This window comes from Astyanax mexicanus, chromosome 1, assembly GCF_023375975.1.
Source record: "Astyanax mexicanus isolate ESR-SI-001 chromosome 1, AstMex3_surface, whole genome shotgun sequence".
Classification (NCBI taxonomy): domain Eukaryota; kingdom Metazoa; phylum Chordata; class Actinopteri; order Characiformes; family Acestrorhamphidae; genus Astyanax; species Astyanax mexicanus.
Window position 1 is genome coordinate 32863094 of NC_064408.1, and position 22302 is coordinate 32885395.

The following is a 22302-nucleotide window of genomic DNA, read 5'->3' on the forward strand; positions in this document are numbered from 1 at the left end:
ATCAGTTTTTATCACATAATCTCACAGATGATTCACTACCATAAACAAAGAATCCAGCGTAGAGGGGCTGAGTGAATGTGGTGTGGAGTGTGTGTAGGAGGGTCATTGTATCAGAGACGCTGTAGAAGGACAGAGTTCCTGCACTGTGATCCACATACACTCCTATTCTGGAGGATGGAGGAGCTGAGAGAACAGTCTGAATGCTGTTGTGGAAGAAAGAGGGAGAGGAAGAACATCTCAGACTCCAGGACTGACTGTTGCGTCCAAACGAACTATCAGCAACCCGTCTTTTCCTGCTGATCCCTTTATATGAGATTGATATTTCTACACACCCAAACCGTCCACTGCTCCACTCAACCTCCCAGTAACAGCGTCCACACACACTCTCCTTACACAACACCTGATACCAGCTATCAAATCTCTCTGGATGATCAGAGTATGACTGATCATTATTACTAATCTTCACCACTCTGTTCTTCTCAGACAGAATGAGGTGATTATTTGCTGTGTTTGGATCCAGAGTCAGTTGACAGAAATCTAAAAAAAAAAAAAGAAAAAAGAAAAACAGTATTTTATTTACCTGTGTGTGCGTTTTTTTTTTTTTTTTGTGTGTGTGTGTGTGTGTGTGTGTAAAAGTGGGTGTGTGTGTAATTGTGTGTGTGTGTGTGTGTGTGTGTAATACATACACTGCAGAAAGTCTTTTCGGGTTTTTGGTTCTGAAGGTAAAATATGTCCTGCTGCAACTGTGGAGACACACACACACACACACACACACACAACAGTCCAACACAATCAACTTAACAGAATAGAACAGAACAGAATAAAGTACTCAATATGCAGATTAGGGTCCAGACCTGACTGAATTGAATTGAGGACAGGGTATAAAATCTGTAAACATTATGTGATCTACTTTTGTTTTCTGGGGTCCAATCACAGAGAGAATAAATCTATTAAAACAGTGACATCACTGAGACTAGCAGTGGCAGCAGCAACACTTTAAAATCTAATAAAAAGTTTTTCCAGAACACTCTTAATTACATAAGGTTGTTCTAATAAGGTGTCCCATTACATCTGACGATACTTTTTTAATATTTTTTTACTTTGGTGATCAGCATCGTTTTTTTTTTTTTTTTCGATGCACTGGATTAATATACACATATATTTATATCTATAGACCTTCAGCTGAGTGAGAATTTGTTAAGTGAATCAGTAAGATACATATTTTAATACCACTGGAAAAGTAAAGAATAGAATAGAATACAGTGGTGTAGAATAGATCCAGATATCTGAAGAGGATCATTTATCTAAAAGCTCCTCACAGAAAGTTGGTTATGAATGATGTCTGATGTCTGAGACACAGATTTATCATCCTTTTCAGAAGATTTTAAACTGAAAGATATTTTTAAACATTCCTTCATGATGGAGGGAAACATGCAGGAAGTTCTAAAATAAAATAGTCCACAAACCACTGAGGGTTCTAGATAGTAAATAAAATGTCTATATTAATACTGTAATCACAGAGAACCCTGGATCTCATCAGCAGCTCTGTAAAGAAATGTGAGTGGGTTCGTTTCTCTACAGTGATCTGAATAAAATAACTTGTATTCTTCTGTCTGACAGCAGGACAGCAGCTCTCACCATGTGGAGGGATTTTCCTGAATTCCTCTCTGCAGAATTCCTCTAGTCGCTCTTTCAGCTCAGAGAGAGATTTCCTCACTCCATCAAATGAGGGATGTTGATGGACAGTGATGCTGGGAGAGTCCTCAGATCCAGAAGAGACACAGAGAGACTGGAAACTCTACAGAGAGAAGAAACACAGTGGAGGAAGATAAAGGTGGAGAGGAGAAATGAAGGAGCTCAGAGCAAATTAGGCTAAAGAGAAACTTGGGATTCCAGACAGCTTTATTTATTGGAGCTTCATGAACTTCTGCTGAGAGGAGTTTTAGAAGCTTGATGAGGAGCAGCTTCCTCTGGAGATCAGTGAGAGTTACCTGGAGGAAATGGATGTGATCCTCTGTGTGTGAAAGCTGCTCCAGCTCAGTGTGTCTCCTCTTTAGATCAGCCATCTCCTGCTGCAGTTTCTCCAGGAGTTCTTCAGCTCCACTCAGTTCAGCCTTCTCCTGATCTCTGATCAGCTCTGTTACCTCAGAGCGCTTTTTCTCAATGGAGCGGATCAGCTCAGTAAAGATCCTCTCACTGTCCTCCACTGCTGCCTGTGCAGAGCGCTGTTACACACGCGCACAGAGATACAGACAGACACACACACACACACACACACACACACACACAGTCAGTACAACATATTATATTTTTTAATGAGTCATTGAGGTGTTTGGCCAGGTGGCACATATGTTGGTCAGTTAGCTAATCTGTCATTTTGAACAGCAGAGTTTTAATATGAAAAAAATGTGACTTTATGTCAGATTGTTTCTCAGTTCTCACCTTAAGAGTGTTTAAAGTCTGTTTCAGCTCCTGCAGCTTCTTCTGCTTCTCCTGGATTCTCTGCTGGAGTTTCTTCTGCATCTCTTTCAGCTGATTCTATCAACACATACAATTTATGATATTTAGGAATTTCTATGAATTATGATCTACAGAGATTTGTGTTACTTTCACTCTTATTCTACTGAGTTTTACTATGAGAAAAACAGGGCAGGTAGGTGGGTGTTGGGTGTTGGCTGGTTACTTATTCACTAACTGTTCTGACCTGTTTACTGAAAAGTTCTGTACACAGCTTTATTGAATTTCCTCAAAATGTAAAGACTAATATACAGAAATAATTTTCTCAAAATTGCTGAACGGATAAATCATACTTATTTTAGACTATGAATCTGATTATCATGATCTGATTCTGAATGATTTAATAGTTCTTACCTGTTTCTCAGTTCTTTCTGTTGTAGCAGGAACTGTATCATGACCCTTGTGTTTATCCATTGTACATAATAAGCAGATAGATCTCTGATCAGTACGACAGTAGATCTCGATCAGTCTGTCATGCTGAGAGCAGATCTTCTCTTGGAGCTGGGTGGACGCTTTAACCAGCTTGTGCTTCTTCCAAGCAGGAACTTCATAGTGAGGTTTAAGGTGAGCTTCACAAAAGGAGGCCAGACACATCAGACAGGACTTGATGGCTCTGAGTTTTCTCCCGGTGCAGAAATCACACTCCACATCTCCAGCTCCAGCGTAACGGGGAGCAGGAGAAGCAGCTTGGAGTTCTGTGTTCTTCTTCAGTTTCTCCACCACTTCAGCCAGCATGTTGTTTCTGCGTAGAACAGGCCTTGGAGTGAAGGTCTCTCTGCACTGGGGGCAGCTGTAGATCCCCTTCTGATCCTCCTGATCCCAGCAGCCATTAATACACACCATACAGAAACTGTGTCCACAGGGAACAGTCACTGGATCCTTCAGCAGATCCAGACAGACTGGACAGCTGAACTGATCGTGATCTACTGAAATACTGGCCTCTGCCATTTTCCTGCACTTCTAGACTGAGAGAGAGCAGCACTCTGAGATCACTTTCATTTACTCTGAACTGAGCAGGAGGGACTTCCTGCTTTACTGCTGTTCAGAGTGACACAGAGAGGAGGAGGAGAAAGAGAGGAGTAGTAAGAGAGGCTAGATGTGATTGGAGGAGCTCAGCAGTTTAAAGTAGTGAATGAAATAAACTTTAGCTTGTAAGAGTTTGTTCTTCTCTTTTCTGCCTCAAAAATACAGATAATTTAATCTGATTATCAGATAATTCCAGTGTAGTTGGTGGACACTAGGACCTGGGAGTGTTGAGGGGTAATAGGCTGCCTGTAGCTTTAAGGAGAAATAGATGGTTTAGAGAATAGAGAGTGGAGATTACAGGAGAGCTCATTAGGGGAGTGTACCTGCAGCAGTAAGAGAAGCAGGTGCTGCTGGGTATTGTAGTTTATTAACTAAGCTGCTGTTGGTGCAGGTGTGTGTGAGAGAGGAGTAGAGGAACAGAGCTGAGCAGGTGCTGCTGGGTAATGTAGTTTTATTCTGAACAGGTGCTGCTGGGTATTGTAGTTTTATTGACTGAGCTGATGTTGGTGCAGGTGTGTGTATGAAAGAGGAGTGGAGACTCAGAGAACACAGCAGGTGCTGCTGGAAGGTGTTTTACTGAACTCGTGGTATTCAGTGGTAAGAGACAGTAGAAGCTGTTCAGGGTTCATGAGAAGGTTGGGTGCTTCTGCCTCCATGTGCTGAGAGAAAATGTGTTCAGACTACAAGGGAACAGAGCGTGGCTGATTGTTGAGGAGAATGGCCACTGTTTTCTATGGAAGCGTATATTGTTGCCACTTATGATAAAAAAAAATCTTCAACATGTCGTTATAATGAGAAACTTGTGTTTTTCGAGTTCTTACGTTTTTAAATAACTGATAAAATCAAGATACTTTCTTATAATTATGATATACTATGTTGTTTTAACATCATAATAACTCGTAAAAACGAGAGAGTTTCTTGTTATAAAGACATGTGGCAGTAAGACTCTTGCGTAGTTTTCTACTCTTTTCTGCCGGAATTATTTTTGTGTTTTATAAATAAGACACATGTTTAATAACAATGTACAATATTGTTCTTGGAGCCATTAGAGGCCCTAAAGTACAGGAGCATCTCAATAAATTAAAATGTTATCAAAAAGTGAATTAATTTTAGTAATTATGTTTTATGAGTAGGTGTTGGAGATTTTATAAAAGGACAATATTTGATAATAAGTAAAATTGAGTTGTTGTTACAGAGTGTATTTGTGGATCTGTAATTATATTAGTAAGCTGGCTCTGCTCTGTGGATTTCTTTACATCTTAATTGCTTCTTTATTTGCTTTTCTTTTTTCCTCTCTTTTCTTCCCTGGATTTTAATGCCACTGTGTGGATGGACTGGTGTCGGTGGGGTAGGAGTGGGAGTGGGTGGGGTGGGTTAATTGTGTTTATTTGGAAGTATCGTCATATGTAACATTGTTGTGATTCTTAAAAAAGAAAAACAGTAAATATATTAATAAAAATACATATAAAAGAGAGCAGTAAACCCACTGGGCTTTTGTAGAACGTGTTATTATATAGTAATAAATCAGATTTTAATACTGAGCTCATGCTAAGCTAACACTAGCCTGTCTCTGTAGCTGAATTCTGAACTAAACACGTATGACCTGTTCATCCTTTGGTTTCTGTAATCACTGCAGTTATGTCCCAGTCTCGTTCAGTGTTTTTAATTAACTGATTTTAGGATTTTATTTACTTTAAAGAGTTTAATGTGAATCTCAGCTCTGCTATCTTGCTGATTAGCTTCACCATGCGACCTGAAGTTCTTAACTTTCATTCACCACCAGGTGGAGCCAATTATACGTGTTGTAATTGTGTTGTACCTACAGTTATATGGGTTTATATATTAAAAATGATGGATAGCATTAAAATTTACAATAGAGGAAATATAAAAAAGGATATTTTTATATATAAATAAATAAATATTTACATAAAAACTAGACATAACTATTAAAAAATTCTAAAATCACATAGTTTTGTTTTATTGTATCATTGTATATATAAATATATTCTCGTCTTAGTTTATATACATATATAATTGTATTTATATATATATATATATTGTATGTTTGTGCATATTGTGTTATTGTTGTACAGTAGAGTGTGTGCATGTATGATCTATTTGTGCTGTGGTTGCCATATTTATTGCAGGTGACAAATAAAGCTGCATCATCCCAACCTGTGTCCATCTTTACCAGCCAGAGCAGAAGATGAACATAACAGGGGTCACATTTATACAAGAATAAAAGAATATTAATTTATTCAGAAATCACTGATTATAAATTACAAAAAAAAAATTCTACAATACCTAAAAATCTGTACAAGTGACAGAATAACATTTCATGAATTCATAATTCTGAGAAGCAGCCCTTTAATTTGATTGAAAACATTTTCTTTAATTTACAAATATTTATACTCATACTTTTATACTTGTATAAAAAAGAAAGAAGAAAGTTTCATTTTTCGTTTGACACCATCATCCTGTATTTTCTTATGAACTATATGGAAGGTATGAATTGAAAAATGTGAAGAACTCAACTCTGGAACCATCATTAGATTAAAGGAGTTTAAGGAGTTAATCTGAAGCTCTTTATCTGTGTGATAATCAATATTCAGATATTGGAGCTGTTTGGAAGAAGAAGGATGATGATAATTTAATTTAAAGGACTGAGATGTTCTGCTGAAAGCTGTTATTAGAACAGTTCTGCTGTGAGCTGTGAAATGAGCTGAAGCTGAAAGAAGATGAACTGCAGGACAACAAGCTGTCTGATCTCAACAAGAAGAGGATCATTAGAAATGATGATGTATCCATATTGATATATTCTATCCAATGATTTTCTGCATAGTTATGATTATTAATATTTTAATATGAATTAAAGACCAATCAGAGACATCTGAATATCTGTAATTTTAATATAAACAATGAGAAGTTGTGTATTTGATCTTTTCAACTAGTGCATATAATTTGCATAAATATATAACTGTTTTCAAGTTTCAAGAGCTTCTAAAAGCAGGGGGTAAAAGTTCACTGCAAAAGAGTAGAGGGTCCAATATCAGTAGACCCCCCACCCATACAGCACTTTCTACCTGAAACTAGAAGAAGAAGAACAATCATATTCTCATCTAAAGCTTTATTATCAATAGTCAAACACAATAAATCAATATTAATATCAGGAATCATAACATCATGTATTTTCTGATACATATTCAGAATAGAAATTCAATTTTAAGTTTCATTCTTCTCTTAATGAAGCTTATAGTCTAATCTGCATATTACTGTAAATATTTTAACACAATATTTTGATGATCACATAAAATCAAAACGTGAATCTGCAGCAGTGTGTTTAAATCATTCGAGAATAAACAATATATGTATTTATATATGAATCTACATATAATTCACTAACTGTTCTTTATCTTTATATAGTAATAAAATCTCCTCATATTCCACACTTCTATACTGAAGAGCAGCTCTAACACTGAGCTGAACTCTCACTCTCACCTTTAACTCCTCCCACCATCACCAGTGTTCACTTTCACACAGTCTGGAAATGATCTTTATAAAAACATGGATCATTAATAAATCAGTGAGAGTTAATTTATACATCTACTTATAAAGTGACCACAATTTAATAGATGATCAGTTTTTATCACATAATCTCACAGATGATTCACTACCATAAACAAAGAATCCAGCGTAGAGGGGCTGAGTGAATGTGGTGTGGAGTGTGTGTAGGAGGGTCATTGTATCAGAGACGTTGTAGAAGGACAGAGTTCCTGCACTGTGATCCACATACACTCCTATTCTGGAGGATGGAGGAGCTGAGAGAACAGTCTGAATGTTGTTGTGGTAAAAAGAGAGAGAGGAAGAACACACCAGACTCCAGGACTGAATGTTACCTCCAAACGAACAATCATTACCCCGTCCTTTCCTACTGATCTCTTTATATGAGACTGAGATGTTCACATACCCTCCACTCCACTCAACCTCCCAGTAACAGCGTCCACACACACTCTCCTTACTCAACACCTGATACTGGCCATCAAATCTCTCTGGATGATCAGAGTATAACTGAACTTTATTACTCCTCTTCACCACTCTGTTCTCCTCAGACAGAATGAGGCGATTATAAGCTGTGTTTGGATCCAGAGTCAGCCGACAGAAATCTACAAACAACAGAAAAAAGAAAAACTGTATTTTATTCATCTGTATGTGTGTTTACGTAAGACTGTGCATTTGTGAATGTGTGTTTGTGTGTAAGAGTGTTGTGTGCACTTTGTGACTGTTTGTGTGAGAGAGTGTGTTTGCGTGTGTGTTCATTTGCGTGTAATTGTGTGTGTTTTTATATGTCTGTCTCTGTGTGTTGAGAGGGAAATTGTCAAAGACAGTGTGTGTGAGTGTTGTATGTGTGTGAGAAAATGTGTGTGTGTTGTGAGGGAATTTGTGTGAGGGTGTGTTTGTATGTGTGTGAGTGTTGTATGTGGTGTGTGTATGCATGTGTGTGTGTGTGTGTGTGTGTTTGTGTGTGTGTTTGTGTGTTATATTTACACTGCAGAAAGTCTTCTCTGGTTTTTGGTTCTGAGGGTAAAATCTGGACTGCTGCAGCTGTGGAGACACACACACACACACACATCAAGACCTGAATGAATCGATTGAGGACAGGGTATAAAATCTATAAATGTCATGTGATCTACTTTTGTTTTCTGGGGTCCAATCACAGAGAGAATAAATCTATTAAAACAGTGACATCACTGAGACTAGCAGTAGCAGCAGCAACGCTTTAAAATCTAGTAAAAAGTTTTTCCATAACAGAGAAAGAGAAAGTTATTCCAACAAAAGCAGAATAAACTCTTTTTAACACTCTTGATTTCATTTTTTTTGATGCACTGGATTAATATACACATATATTTATATCTATAGACCTTCAGCTGAGTGTGAATTTGTTAAGTGGACCAGTAAGATACATATTTTAATACCACTGGAAAAGTAAAGAATAGAATAGAATACAGTGGTGTAGAATAGATACAGATATCTGAAGAGGATCATTTATCTAAAAGCTCCTCACAGAAAGTTGGTTATGAATGATGTCTGAGACACTGATTTATCATCCTTTTCAGAAGATTTTAAACTGAAAGATATTTTAAACATTCCTTCATGATCTAAAATAAAATAGTGCAGAAAACACGTGTACGTTCACTCAGGGTTCTAGATAGTAAATAAAATGTCTATATTAATACTGTAATCACAGAGAACCCTGGATCTCATCAGCAGCTCTGTAAAGAAATGTGAGTGGGTTTGTTTCTCTACAGTGATCTGAATAAAATAACTTGTATTCTTCTGTCTGACAGCAGGACAGCAGCTCTCACCATGTGGAGGGATTTTCCTGAATTCCTCTCTGCAGAATTCCTCTAGTCGCTCTTTCAGCTCAGAGAGAGATTTCCTCACTCCATCAAATGAGGGATGTTGATGGACAGTGATGCTGGGAGAGTCCTCAGATCCAGAAGAGACACAGAGAGACTGGAAACTCTACAGAGAGAAGAAACACAGTGGAGGAAGATAAAGGTGGAGAAGAGAAATGAAGGAGCTCAGAGCAAATTAGACTAAAGAGAAACTTGGGATTCCAGGCAGCTTTATTTATTGGAGCTTCATGAACTTTTGCTGAGAGGAGTTTTAGAAGCTTGATGAGGAGCAGCTTCCTCTGGAGATCAGTGAGAGTTACCTGGAGGAAATGGATGTGATCCTCTGTGTGTGAAAGCTGCTCCAGCTCAGTGTGTCTCCTCTTTAGATCAGCCATCTCCTGCTGCAGTTTCTCCAGGAGTTCTTCAGCTCCACTCAGTTCAGCCTTCTCCTGATCTCTGATCAGCTCTGTTACCTCAGAGCGCTTTTTCTCAATGGAGCGGATCAGCTCAGTAAAGATCCTCTCACTGTCCTCCACTGCTGCCTGTGCAGAGCGCTGTTACACACACACATACACACACATACACACACACACAATTACACACACAATTACACACAATTACACACACACAATCACACACACACACACAGTCAGTACAACATATTATATTTTTTAATGAGTCATTGAGGTGTTTGGCCAGGTGGCACATATGTTGGTCAGTTAGCTAATCTGTCATTTTGAACAGCAGAGTTTTAATATGAAAAAAATGTGACTTTATGTCAGATTGTTTCTCAGTTCTCACCTTAAGAGTGTTTACAGTCAGTTTCAGCTCCTGCAGCTTCTTCTGCTTCTCCTGGATTCTCTGCTGGAGTTTCTTCTGCATCTCTTTCAGCTGATTCTATCAACACATACAATTTATGATATTTAGGAATTTCTATGAATTATGATCTACAGAGATTTGTGTTACTTTCACTCTTATTCTACTGAGTTTTACTATGAGCAAATCAGGGCAGGTAGGTGGGTGTTGGGTGTTAGCTGGTTAAATATTCACTAACTGGTCTGACCTATTGAACAGTTCTGTACACAGCTTTACTGCATTTCCTCAAAATTTAAAGACTAATATACAGAAATAACTTTCTCAAAATTGCTTAACTGATAAATTCTACTAATTGTAGATTATGAATTTGATTGTCATGATCTGATTCTGAATGATTTAATAGTTCTCACCTGTTTCTCAGTTCTTTCTGTTGTAGCAGGAACTGTATCATGACCCTTGTGTTTATCCATTGTACATAAATAACAGATAGATCTCTGATCAGTACGACAGTAGATCTCGATCAGTCTGTCATGCTGAGAGCAGATCTTCTCTTGGAGCTGGGTGGACGCTTTAACCAGCTTGTGTTTCTTCAATCCAGGAACTTCATAGTGAGGTTTAAGATGAGCTTCACAAAAGGAGGCCAGACACATCAGACAGGACTTGATGGCTCTGAGTTTTCTCCCGGTGCAGAAATCACACTCCACATCTCCAGCTCCAGCGTAACGGGGAGCAGGAGAAGCAGCTTGGAGTTCTGTGTTCTTCTTCAGTTTCTCCACCACTTCAGCCAGCATGTTGTTTCTGCGTAGAACAGGCCTTGGAGTGAAGGTCTCTCTGCACTGGGGGCAGCTGTAGATCCCCCTCTGATCCTCCTGATCCCAGCAGCCATTAATACACACCATACAGAAACTGTGTCCACAGGGAACAGCCACTGGATCCTTCAGCAGATCCAGACAGACTGGACAGCTGAACTGATCGTGATCTACTGAAATACTGGCCTCTGCCATTTTCCTGCACTTCTAGACTGAGAGAGAGCAGCACTCTGAGATCACTTTCATTTACTCTGAACTGAGCAGGAGGGACTTCCTGCTTTACTGCTGTTCAGAGTGACACAGAGAGGAGGAGGAGAAAGAGAGGAGGAGGAGAAAGAGAGGAGGAGGAGAGAGAGAGGAGGAGGAGAAAGAGAGGATAGATGTGATTGGTGGAGCTCACGAGTTTAAAGTAATGAATGAAATAAACTTTAGCTTGTAAGAGTTTGTTCTTCTCAAAAAAACATATCATTAAATCTGATTATCAGATCAAGATTACCAGTGTTGCTGGTGGACACTAGGACCTGGGAGTGTTGAGGGGTAATAGGCTGCCTGTAGCCTTAAGGAGACAAAGGCCGTTTCTCAATCTGCGTTCTTGTGTGTACTTGTGTTCTTGTGGACACGGGAAACGTCATCAGCTGCAGCCCAAGTACTGTTCCAATTAGAAGATCGCAGTTAGCCAAGTACACAACTAATACCCGGATGTGTTCTTGCTCCTCCCACTTCATCGAGGATGCATGGAAGGTGACTTACAGCCCCATAACCCAGAATGCACCTCACAGCAGTATCAGTGTAATGCAGGAGGAGAAGGTACATAACTGTACGCACCTGTATGTTTTCTAAACAGTACTGCTGTGTGCCAAAATGATGTTTTAAGTTATTTTTGGGCGAGCATGTAGGGGTTTAGACTTCAGATATGTGGTTTATTTGTTTCAGAAAGCGGATGGAAGAAAATGTGCTCCTATATTTTCGAAACAACACTTTCCGTCATCAAGTACACAGCTGTTCCAATTACACAACAACCGTCCCGCTTACTCCTGTCCTCGGGAGTACGCACTCACGAGCCAAACTTACCAAGTCCGTTCTTGCCAAGTACAGGAGTCCAGACTTGTGTACTTGTGCATTGAGAAACGACCATAGATTGTTTAGAGCATAGAGAGTGGAGATTACAGGTGAGCTTACTAGTGGGGAGAGTACCTGCAGCAGTGAGAGAAGCAGGTGCTGCTGGGTATTGTAGTTTTATTCTGAGCAGGTGCTCCTGGGTATTGTAGTTTTATTGACTAAGCTGCTGTTGGTGCAGATGTGTGAGAGAGGAGGAGAGGAACAGAGCTGAGCAGGTGCTGATGGGTATTGTAGTTTTAGCGATGATAATGGCTTCATACTTCTGTTGGGGTTTCTTCTACCTCATTAAATCTGAGTGGTTTAGATAGTGAGTATTGGTGGAGAGGTGCAGCGCAGGTTTGGGGCCTTTCTTAATTTTTTTTTTTCACTAAAGTTTGTTTTTATTTTACCTATTCCAAAGTGGCTAGTCATTAGAAATGATCAGACGAGACTATAATAAGGTACAGGATCATTTATCAGGGGAACACAGTTTCACCCCACACCCTCACATGCATGTGTGTACAGCAGGTCTGTGGTGTGGGTGGAGGTGAATCAAATACATTAAATTGTATTGCATTAAATACAAGAGACCAGTAAACCTATTGGGTTTTTTTTTCTAGAACGTGTTATTATATAGTAATAAATCAGATTTTAATAATAAGCAACTGCTAAGCTAACACTACCCTGTCTTTATAGCTGAATGCTGACCAAAACACGTATGACCTGTTCATCCTGTGGTTCCCATATTCACTGCAGTTATGTCCCAGTCTCGTTCAGTGTTTTTAATTATTTGATTTTAGGATTTTAAGCACCATCCTTCTCCTTTAATAGTCGCCACAAGTTAATTCAGTTTAATATCATTCATCAGATGTACTTTACTCCTGAAAGGCTCGACCACATGAATAATGACTGCTCAGTATACTGACCCAGATGTAAAGTGAGCGTTGATAAACTGACAGTGATGCTGTGGTCTTTTCCAGATTTGGAGGAGTATTGGAGGGCAGTTCTAAATGTTAGTAAAGTGGATTTAACTCTGTCACCCAGAATCGTCTTGCGAGGAGATGAATCTATATTTCAAGATCAGAAAGGGATCAACCTTAGATTTATTAAGATGGCAAAAATGGACTCCTGGCTTCAAAAATTATTACCATCAAATGGGAATTACCTGAACCTCCTAATCTCTCACTGTGACTGAAAGAGCTGTCCTCCTATATCCCACCAGAAAGAATCCTTTTCAATATAAGAAAAAAATCTAAACTGTTTCATGAATATTGGGGAGATTTTATAACATATTTAAAATCCAGGACAATATTTGTATCTGATAACCATAATTGAGTTACTATTACAGAGTGTATTTGTGAATCTGTAATTATATTAGTATGCTGGCTCTGCTTTGCTCTGCCCCCTTTTTTTTCTCTTTTCTTCCCTGGACTTTAATAGCACTGTGTGGGTGGACTGGTGTCGGTGGGGTGGGAGTGGGAGTGTGTGGGGAAGGGTGGGTTAGTTGTGTTTATTTGGAAATATCTTTCATAGAACATTGTTATGTGTGTTGAAAAGAAAAAGCTTCACCATGCAATACCTTAAGTTTCATTCACCACCAGGTGGCGCCAGTGTTTTACTTGTGTTGTACCTACAGTTATATGGGTTTATACACTGCTCAAAAAAATAAAGGGAACACTCAAATAACACATCCTAGATCTGAATGAATGAAATATTCTCATTGAATACTTTGTTCTGTACAAAGTTGAATGTGCTGACAACAAAATCACACAAAAATCATCAATGGAAATCAAATTTATTAACCAATGGAGGCCTGGATTTGGAGCCACACACAAAATTAAAGTGAAAAAACACACTACAGGCTGATCCAACTTTAATGTAATGTCCTTAAAACAAGTCAAAATGAGGCTCAGTATTGTGTGTGGCCTCCACGTGCCTGTATGACCTCCCTACAACGCCTGGGCATGCTCCTGATGAGGTGGCGGATGGTCTCCTGAGGGATCTCCTCCCAGACCTGGACTAAAGCATCCGCCAACTTCTGGACAGTCTGTGGTGCAACGTGACGTTGGTGGATGGAGCGAGACATGATGTCCCAGATGTGCTCAATCGGATTCAGGTCTGGGGAACGGGCGGGCCAGTCCATAGCTTTAATGCCTTCATCTTGCAGGAACTGCTGACACACTCCAGCCACATGAGGTCTAGCATTGTCCTGCATTAGGAGGAACCCAGGGCCAACAGCACCAGCATATGGTCTCACAAGGGGTCTGAGGATCTCATCTCGGTACCTAATGGCAGTCAGGCTACCTCTGGTGAGCACATGGAGGGCTGTGCGGCCCTCCAAAGAAATGCCACCCCACACCATTACTGACCCACTGCCAAACCGGTCATGCTGAAGGATGTTGCAGGCAGCAGACCGCTCTCCACGGCGTCTCCAGACTCTGTCACGTCTGTCATGTGCTCAGTATGAACCTGCTTTCATCTGTGAAGAGCACAAGGCGCCAGTGGCGAATTTGCCAATCCTGGTGTTCTCTGGCAAATGCCAAGCGTCCTGCACGGTGTTGGGCTGTGAGCACAACCCCCATCTGTGGACGTCGGGCCCTCATACCATCCTCATGGAGTCGGTTTCTAACCGTTTGTGCAGACACATGCACATTTGTGGCCTGCTGGAGGTCATTTTGCAGGGCTCTGGCAGTGCTCCTCCTGTTCCTTCTTGCACAAAGGCGGAGGTAGCGGTCCTGCTGCTCGGTTGTTGCCCTCCTACGGCCTCCTCCACGTCTCCTGGTGTACTGGCCTGTCTCCTGGTAGCGCCTCCAGCCTCTAGACACTACGCTGACAGACACAGCAAACCTTCTTGCCACAGCTCGCATTGATGTGCCATCCTGGATGAGCTGCACTACCTGAGCCACTTGTGTGGGTTGTAGAGTCCGTCTCATGCTACCACGAGTGTGAAAGAACCACCAACATTCAAAACTGACCAAAACATCAGCCAGACAGCATAGGTTCTGAGACGTGGTCTGTGGTCCCCACCTGCAGAACCACTCCTTTATTGAGTGTGTCTTGCTAATTGCCAATAATTTCCACCTGTTGTCTATTCCATTTGCACAACAGCAGGTGAAATTGATTGTCAATCAGTGTTGCTTCCTAAGTGGACAGTTTAATTTCACAGAAGTTTGATTTACTTGGAGTTATATTGTGTTATTTGAGTGTTCCCTTTATTTTTTTGAGCAGTGTATATCAAAAATTATGCATAGCAGTAAAATTTACAATAGTGAAAATATAAAAGAAGACATTGTTATATATAAAGAACTAAAAATGTACATAAAAACTAGACATTACCATTCAAAAATATGCAATCACGTATTTTTTTTATTGTATCATTGTATATATAAATATAAAATCATCTTAGTTTATATACATATATAATTGTATATGTATATTGTATGTTTATGCATATTGTGTTATTGTTGTACAGTAGAGGATGCATGTATGATCTATTTGTGCTGTGGTTGCCATATTCATTGCAGATGACAAATAAAGCTTCATCATCCCAACCTGTGTCCATCATTACCAGCCAGAGCAGAAGATGATCATAACAGGGGTCACATTTATACAAGAATAAAAGTGTATTAATTTATTCAGAAATCAGTGGTTATGAATTTCAAATACTTTTTCTATAATACACAAAAATCTAAACAAGTGACAGAATAACATTTCATGAATTCATAATTCTGAGAAGCAGCCCTTTAATTTGATTGAAAACATTTTCTTTAATTTACAAATATTTATACTTATACTTTTATACTTGTATAAAAAAGAAAGAAGAAAGTTTCATTTTTCGTTTGACACCATCATCCTGTATTTTCTTATGAACTATATGGAAGGTATGAATTGAAAAATGTGAAGAACTCAACTCTGGAACCATCATTAGATTAAAGGAGTTTAAGGAGTTAATCTGAAGCTCTTTATCTGTGTGATAATCAATATTCAGATATTGGAGCTGTTTGGAAGAAGAAGGATGATGATAATTTAATTTAAAGGACTGAGATGTTCTGCTGAAAGCTGAATGGTTATTAATATTTTAATATGAATTAAAGACCAATCAGAGACATCTGAATATCTGTAATTTTAATATAAACAATGAGAAGTTGTGTATTTGATCTTTTCAACTAGTGCATATAATTTGCATAAATATATAACTGTTTTCAAGTTTCAAGAGCTTCTAAAAGCAGGGGGTAAAAGTTCACTGCAAAAGAGTAGAGGGTCCAATATCAGTAGACCCCCCACCCATACAGCACTTTCTACCTAAAACTAGAAGAAGAAGAACAATCATATTCTCATCTAAAGCTTTATTATCAATAGTCAAACACAATGAATCAATATTAATATCAGGAATCATAACATCATGTATTTTCTGATACATATTCAGAATAGAAATTAAATTTTAAGTTTCAATCTTCTCTTAATGAAGCTTATAGTCTAATCTGCATATTACTGTAAATATTTTAACACAATATTTTGATGATCACATAAAATCAAAGTCTGAATCTGCAGCAGTGTGTTTAAATCATAGGAGAATAAACAATATATGTATTTATATATGAATCTACATATAATTCACTAACTGTTCTTTATCTTTATATAGTAATAAAATCTCCTCATATTCCACACTTCTATACTGAAGAGCAGCTCTAACACTGAGCTGAACTCTCACTCTCACCTTTAACTCCTCCCACCATCACCAGTGTTCACTTTCACACAGTCTGGAAATGATCTTTATAAAAACGTGGATCATTACAGTTTTTCTCCATTATTTACACACATTTTCTGAAAGCATGTCTCATATTCTCTAAAATCTACACACAAATCAAACACACACACACACACACTGAGCAAAACCTCTCAATTTTCCTGCAAAATTAAACTTTACATTCTAAACAAAGTTCTCTCTTCTCAAAATGGTGTTTTGTGTTCAGAAGAAACACAAACCATAATATGAATATAAATTTATAAGAACCAGTTCAACACTGATGATCTCAATGTAAAACACTATGATGAATAAAAAACACTTCTTCTCTATTCATCATAATGACTTAGTTCTTTTTATGTTCAGTTTTACTCTTAATACAGACACTACGTACATAACTGTGCTGTAAAATATTTTAGAATATTGTTTTAAACAAATATATTAAAGTTTTATTCACAAAAAACAATGTACACAATGTACATCCCAAACAACACAAAGTTCCACATACAGTGTCTACATACAAAACCACAGAAGAATTTACTGTATAAAGTTACAGTTAAAAAAAACTGCTGTTTCCTCTCTTCTGTTTCGTTCTGGCCACAAAACTTCATCCACATTTAGTTTTTCCTGGTTAAACATCAGGAAATATCCTCATCACTTCATGCTAAAGCTCTGATTGCTGATAGTAAATCTGTGTGAAAGGTGTTTCTCCTGACGAGTCTGTGTGTATAGTAGAGTAACTCACTTTAGAGTTTTGAATAACAGTGTGTTCCTTGTGAAAACAAGTTATTTTCTTCATTAAATTTGTGCAAAATGAAAAGAAAAAAGAATAGTGTAGTGTTTCAAAAAAAGTGTGTTTTAGAACTGCAATTTGAGTTAAAGCAGGAATTTAGCTTGGGGTTTAGCAGAATTGGTTCAGGGGGTTGGTGCGTGATTTACATGTTGTGGTCATTGTGTCTTAAGTATCAGTATTTGTGTGTAAACAATTGAGAAAAACTGTAATAAATCAGTGAGTTATTCTCTGAATCTGTTTATAAAGTGACCACAATTTAATAGATGATCAGTTTTTATCACATAACCTCACAGATGATCCATAATCAATATAGAATCCAGCGTGGAGGGGCTGAGTGAATGTGGTGTGGAGTGTGTGTAGGAGGGTCATTGTATCAGAGACGCTGTAGAAGGACAGAGTTCCTGCACTGTGATCCACATACACTCCTATTCTGGAGGATGGAGGAGCTGAGAGCTTAGTCTGAATGCTGTTGTGAAAGAAAGAGAGAGAGGAAGAACAGTCCAGACTCCAGGACTGACTGTTGCGTCCAAATAAACTATCATCATCCCATCCTTTCCTACTGATCCCTTTATATGAGACTGAGATGTACACATACCCTCCACTCCACTCAACCTCCCAGTAACAGCGTCCACACACACTCTCCTTACTCAACACCTGATCCCAGTAATCAAATCTCTCTGGATGATCAGAGTATGACTGAACTTTATTACTGCTCTTCACCACTCTGTTCTTCTCAGACAGAATGAGAGAACGATTTGCTGTGTTTGGATCCAGAGTCAGCCGACGGAAATCTACAAACAACAAAGAAAAGAAAAACAGTATTTTATTTATCTGTGTGTGTCTGTGTGCATTTGTGAGTGTGTGTGTGTTTGTGTGTGTGTGTGTGTGTGAGAGAAAGAGTGTTTCGTGTGTGTGTGTGTGTGTTATACATACACTGCAGAAAGTCTTCTCTGGTTTTTGGTTCTGATGGTAAAATCTGTCCTGCTGAAACTGCAGAGACACACACACACACAGAAGTGCACACACACACACACACACACACACAGAAGTGCACACACACACACACACACACACACAGAAGTGCACACACACACACAAACACACACACACACGTGCACACACACACACACACACAAACAGTGCAACACAATCAACATAAAATAATAGGACAGAACAGAATTAAGGTATTCAAAATACAGATCAGGGTCCATGTGATCTACTTTTGTTTTCTGTGGTCCAATCACAGAGAGAATAAATCTATTAAAACAGTGACATCACTGAGACTAGCAGTAGCAGCAGCAATGCTCCAAAATCTAGTAACAAGTTTTTTCAGAACAGAGAAAGAGAAATTTAACTGTTTTTAACAATCTTGATTTCATAAGGTTGTTCTAATAACCGCTACTACCTGCAAATACCTGCACTTCATTTGAGTATCATACAACACTGGTTAATACTCCAGCAAAACTTTCCATTATTGTCATCTACCGTCCTCCTGCACAGATGGGCGAGTTCACACATGAATTTGACATACTACTGTCTTCTATCCCAGAGCAAGACTGTCCCATGATCATTCTAGGTGATATGAACATCATATCTCTCATGCACTCTTTCAATCTGGAGCAGGTTCCCAGCCCTCCAACACATAAAGCTGGTAAAAATTTAGACCTCATCTTCACTTGTAACTGTGACTCCGACTTAGATCACTATTTCATGCAGCTCAATGTTCTTGTTTCAAATATACCAACACCTACTCCTACCATGGTCTCGTTCTGCTTTACAGACCTCTCAGCAGACCAGTACTCCTCGCTGGTGACTGATAATATGCCTCCCTTAGGCTCATTTTCATCTCTCATTGTAAATGATGCCACTAATACAGTGTGTTCCATGCTAAGCTCCTGTTTGGACAACCTCTGTCCACTAACATCTCGAGCCATCCGCTCAAACAACCCACAGCCGCGGCTTAAAAATTATAACCTCAGGGATCTATCGACAGAAAATTGCAAAAAAAAAAACAAATATAAAACATGCAGACCTAAAAAACTACCAATTGCTCCAGGCTTCTCTTTCAGCCAGCCTCACTACTGCTAAAGCTGAATTGTATCACAAAAAAATCAGCTCTCTCACAGACTCCCGGAAACTATTTGCAACATTTAAAACACTACTCAACCCTCCACCTACTCCACCTCCTATCTCTACCTACTCCTCAGGCTACCTGCCTTACAGCCGAAACACTTGCCTCATTTTTACTGGCAGCCATCAGCAGCCAGTTTACTGATGCAACATGTAGCAGTCCTTCTACATGCTCTGCTGATCGGTATCCCTCTACCGAAGGCATCACAAAGGCCTCACTGAGAACGAGACACTGGCTCTCCTAACACGTAGCCGTCCTACTACGTGTCCACTTGACCCAATTCCTACAGACCTAATACAAACCACTGCACCTGCAATCATTCCAGCTATTACTCACACGATCAGTGCCTCCTTAACTTCCAGTGTATTCCTGACTGCTTTGAAACAAGCACATGTGACACCACTGTTTAAAAAGCCTTCTCTCAACCCCGCTCAGGTTGATAACTACAGACCGGTCTCACTACTACCTTTTCTTTCTAAAATATTAGAAAGAGCTGTTCTCAATCAGGTCTCTGGTTTCCTCTCCCAGAATGACCTTCTGGACCAGAACCAATCAGCTTTTAAAAAGGACACTCCACGGAAACGGCTCTGTTTTCTGTGAGAGAAGCATTAAAAATTGCCAGAGCTGCAGGACAGTCCTCAGTGCTCATTCTGCTGGACCTCTCGGCCGCTTTCAACACAGTCAACCATGACTTCCTCCTAACTATACTCTCAAACATGGGGATCTCAGACAATGTGCTGTCATGGTTTAAATCATACCTCACTGGGCACTTATTCAAGGTGTCATGGCAAGGACAGCTATCCTCAGCCCACTCATTATCCACTGGGGTCCCCCAGGGCGCAATACTGGGACCCCTTCTCTTTTTCATATACACCACCTCTCTAGGTCAGGTTATCTGCTGACATTACTTTTCCTACCATTGCTTTACTGATGACACCCAGCTCTATCTGTCATTCTGGCCTGAAGATTCTTTGATCTCTGCACGGATATCACAGTGTCTCTCAGACATATCCTCATGGATGAAGGAGCATCATCTCCAGCTAAACCTTTCCAATACTGAACTTCTGGTTATACCAGCAAAACCATCTATCCAACACAACTTCACCATAACCATCGATTCGCTCTCACTCTCCCCAACAACGGTTGCTAGGAATCTGGGTGTTTTGGTTGATGACCAGCTCTCCTTTACTCACCATGTGGCCTCAGTTGCTCGATCCTGACGCTCTTTATAACATCAGAAAAATTTGATCATTTCTAATGCAACCACCCAACTCCCTAAACAAGCAGTCGTCATCTCACACCTCGACTACTGCAATGCCGTACTAACTGGTCTCCTGGTCTGTGTAGTAAAATCACTCCAGATAATCCAGAATGCAGCAGTGCGCCTGGTCTTCAAACCAAAACAAAGCCAAAACAGGCACATGTGACCCCACTGCTCTTTGAGCTCCATTGGCTACCAGTTGCTACTCGTATCAAATTCAAAGCGCTTACAATCTCCTACAAGGTGATGACAGAACAACCCTGAGAACAGGGCTCTTCAAAGAGCACTTACTCTCCTAACACCTCTAACAAACTAACTGCTTCTAACCTCATTTCCTTCTTCCCCTCCTTTCCTCCATTATTCCACTATTTCCATTAGGTCTCCTTTAGGCCCTGTTTTGCTAGTATTGACCCACGCCCTTGATTGGGCAGAGAAGAAGAAAGAGGGGGAGCGAACTCAGAGTATTTGGGATGGAGTTCGGGGCAGCTTCGCTGTAAAGCGTGAAGCCGAAGCCCCAAAAATTAAATCAGAACTTTCGACCACTGCTAGGATTTAAGAAGCAACTGAGTGTTGGAAGTCCGACCTTGTAGTCTTTGAGAAAGCCAGAGGATGAACCGATGCATGGGGAAGGCAGTGTGGAAGTCAAAGGAAAGAAAGGTAGGGAATAATTAAGTAAGGTATTTGAAGGTGCTGCCAGCCTATTCGAGTATAGGAATGTATGAGGTCCTTGGTGGCAGAAATCGGTTGAAGTGGAAAGGTAGTGTTGAGCGACCGAATGGAATGATGCACGTGTTGTACATGTAGTTTAAAGGCCCCAAAAGCAGCCACCGACCCGCATGCGCAGCAGGAGCGACCTGGTAAGGTAGAAGGGGTGCTCCTGATGGTCCAACAGAAGTGAGGGGGGGGGGGGCGATGGAGTGGGAAGACGGTGTGGGAAGACGGGGCGATGGAGTGGGAAGACTGAGTGGGAAGACGGGGCGATGGAGTGGGAAGACTGGGCAAGGTAGTGGGAAGATGGAGTGGGAAGACGGAGCGGGAAGACGGGAAGACGGAGCGGGAAGACGGGGCGATGGAGCGGGAAGACGGGGCGATGGAGTGGGAAGACGGGGCGATGCAGTGGGAAGACGGGGCGATGCAGTGGGAAGACGGGGTGGGAAGATGGCAGCAACAGGAGATAAACAAAAGAGAGTAGGGAGGACAGACAGAATGAGGACAGTTGGAATGGCGGTGGGAAGATGGAGGATGGGAAGGGAGGACAGATGGACTGGCGTTGGGATGATGGAGGATGGGCAGGGAGGACAGATGAAATGGCGTTGGGATGATGGAGGATGGGCAGGGAGGACAGACCGACTGGTGTTGGGATGATGGAGGATGGGCAGGGAGGACAGACCGACTGGTGTAGCGAAGATGGGTAAGGAGGCGAAGACGAGGGTGGCGGTGACAAAGGTTAGTACGGTGAGGGTGATTGTTACGACGGCAACGAAAGATTGGGATGAAGAGGGCGAGATTACGTCCCAGATGGTGGCGATTATGCGGGCGGTGAAGGTGCAAGCTATGAAGTTGCGGCGATGATGGCGATGACAGGCAGAGATGGTGGCAATGATGCCGATGGTGGTGAAGATGGCCAAAGTGAGGGCAAGATGATGCCCAAGACGATGGCGGCGAAGGCAAAGAAAATGAAGACGAAGGCGGGAAGATTGCAGCGATGATG

The 22302-nt window shown here is 40.3% G+C and overlaps 2 protein-coding genes across 5 annotated transcripts in view; both read right to left on the minus strand.

Moving 5' to 3' along the window:
• Positions 1-10759, minus strand: LOC125799773 (tripartite motif-containing protein 16-like). 2 transcript variants are annotated; one of them, XM_049476464.1, is made up of 7 exons: positions 10166-10759; positions 9741-9836; positions 9260-9493; positions 8907-9066; positions 8089-8145; positions 7511-7706; positions 1-203 (listed from the first exon to the last, which is right to left on the minus strand). In XM_049476464.1, the coding sequence occupies exons 1-7, from the start codon at positions 10757-10759 to the stop codon at positions 2-4; spliced, it is 1539 nt and encodes a 512-aa protein (XP_049332421.1). In that variant the 3' UTR covers position 1. The 2 variants fall into 2 exon arrangements, with proteins under 2 accessions (XP_049332421.1, XP_049332420.1); XM_049476463.1 differs by lacking the exon at positions 1-203 and having other exon boundaries at positions 6656-7706.
• Positions 7303-22302, minus strand: part of LOC111189149 (tripartite motif-containing protein 16-like) — a 20740-nt gene continuing 5740 nt past the window's right edge. The window contains exons 5-7 of one of the 3 annotated variants that reach the window (XM_049476466.1): positions 18133-18189; positions 17795-17990; positions 7303-7374 (exon numbers count right to left, since the gene is read on the minus strand). In XM_049476466.1, coding sequence (XP_049332423.1) covers positions 7341-7374; positions 17795-17990; positions 18133-18189 — 287 coding nt within the window. In that variant the 3' untranslated portion in view covers positions 7303-7340. Of the gene's footprint in view, positions 7375-17466; positions 17991-18132; positions 18190-22302 lie in introns of those variants that run through there. The other 2 variants (XM_049476465.1, XM_049476467.1) reach the window with 2 other exon arrangements.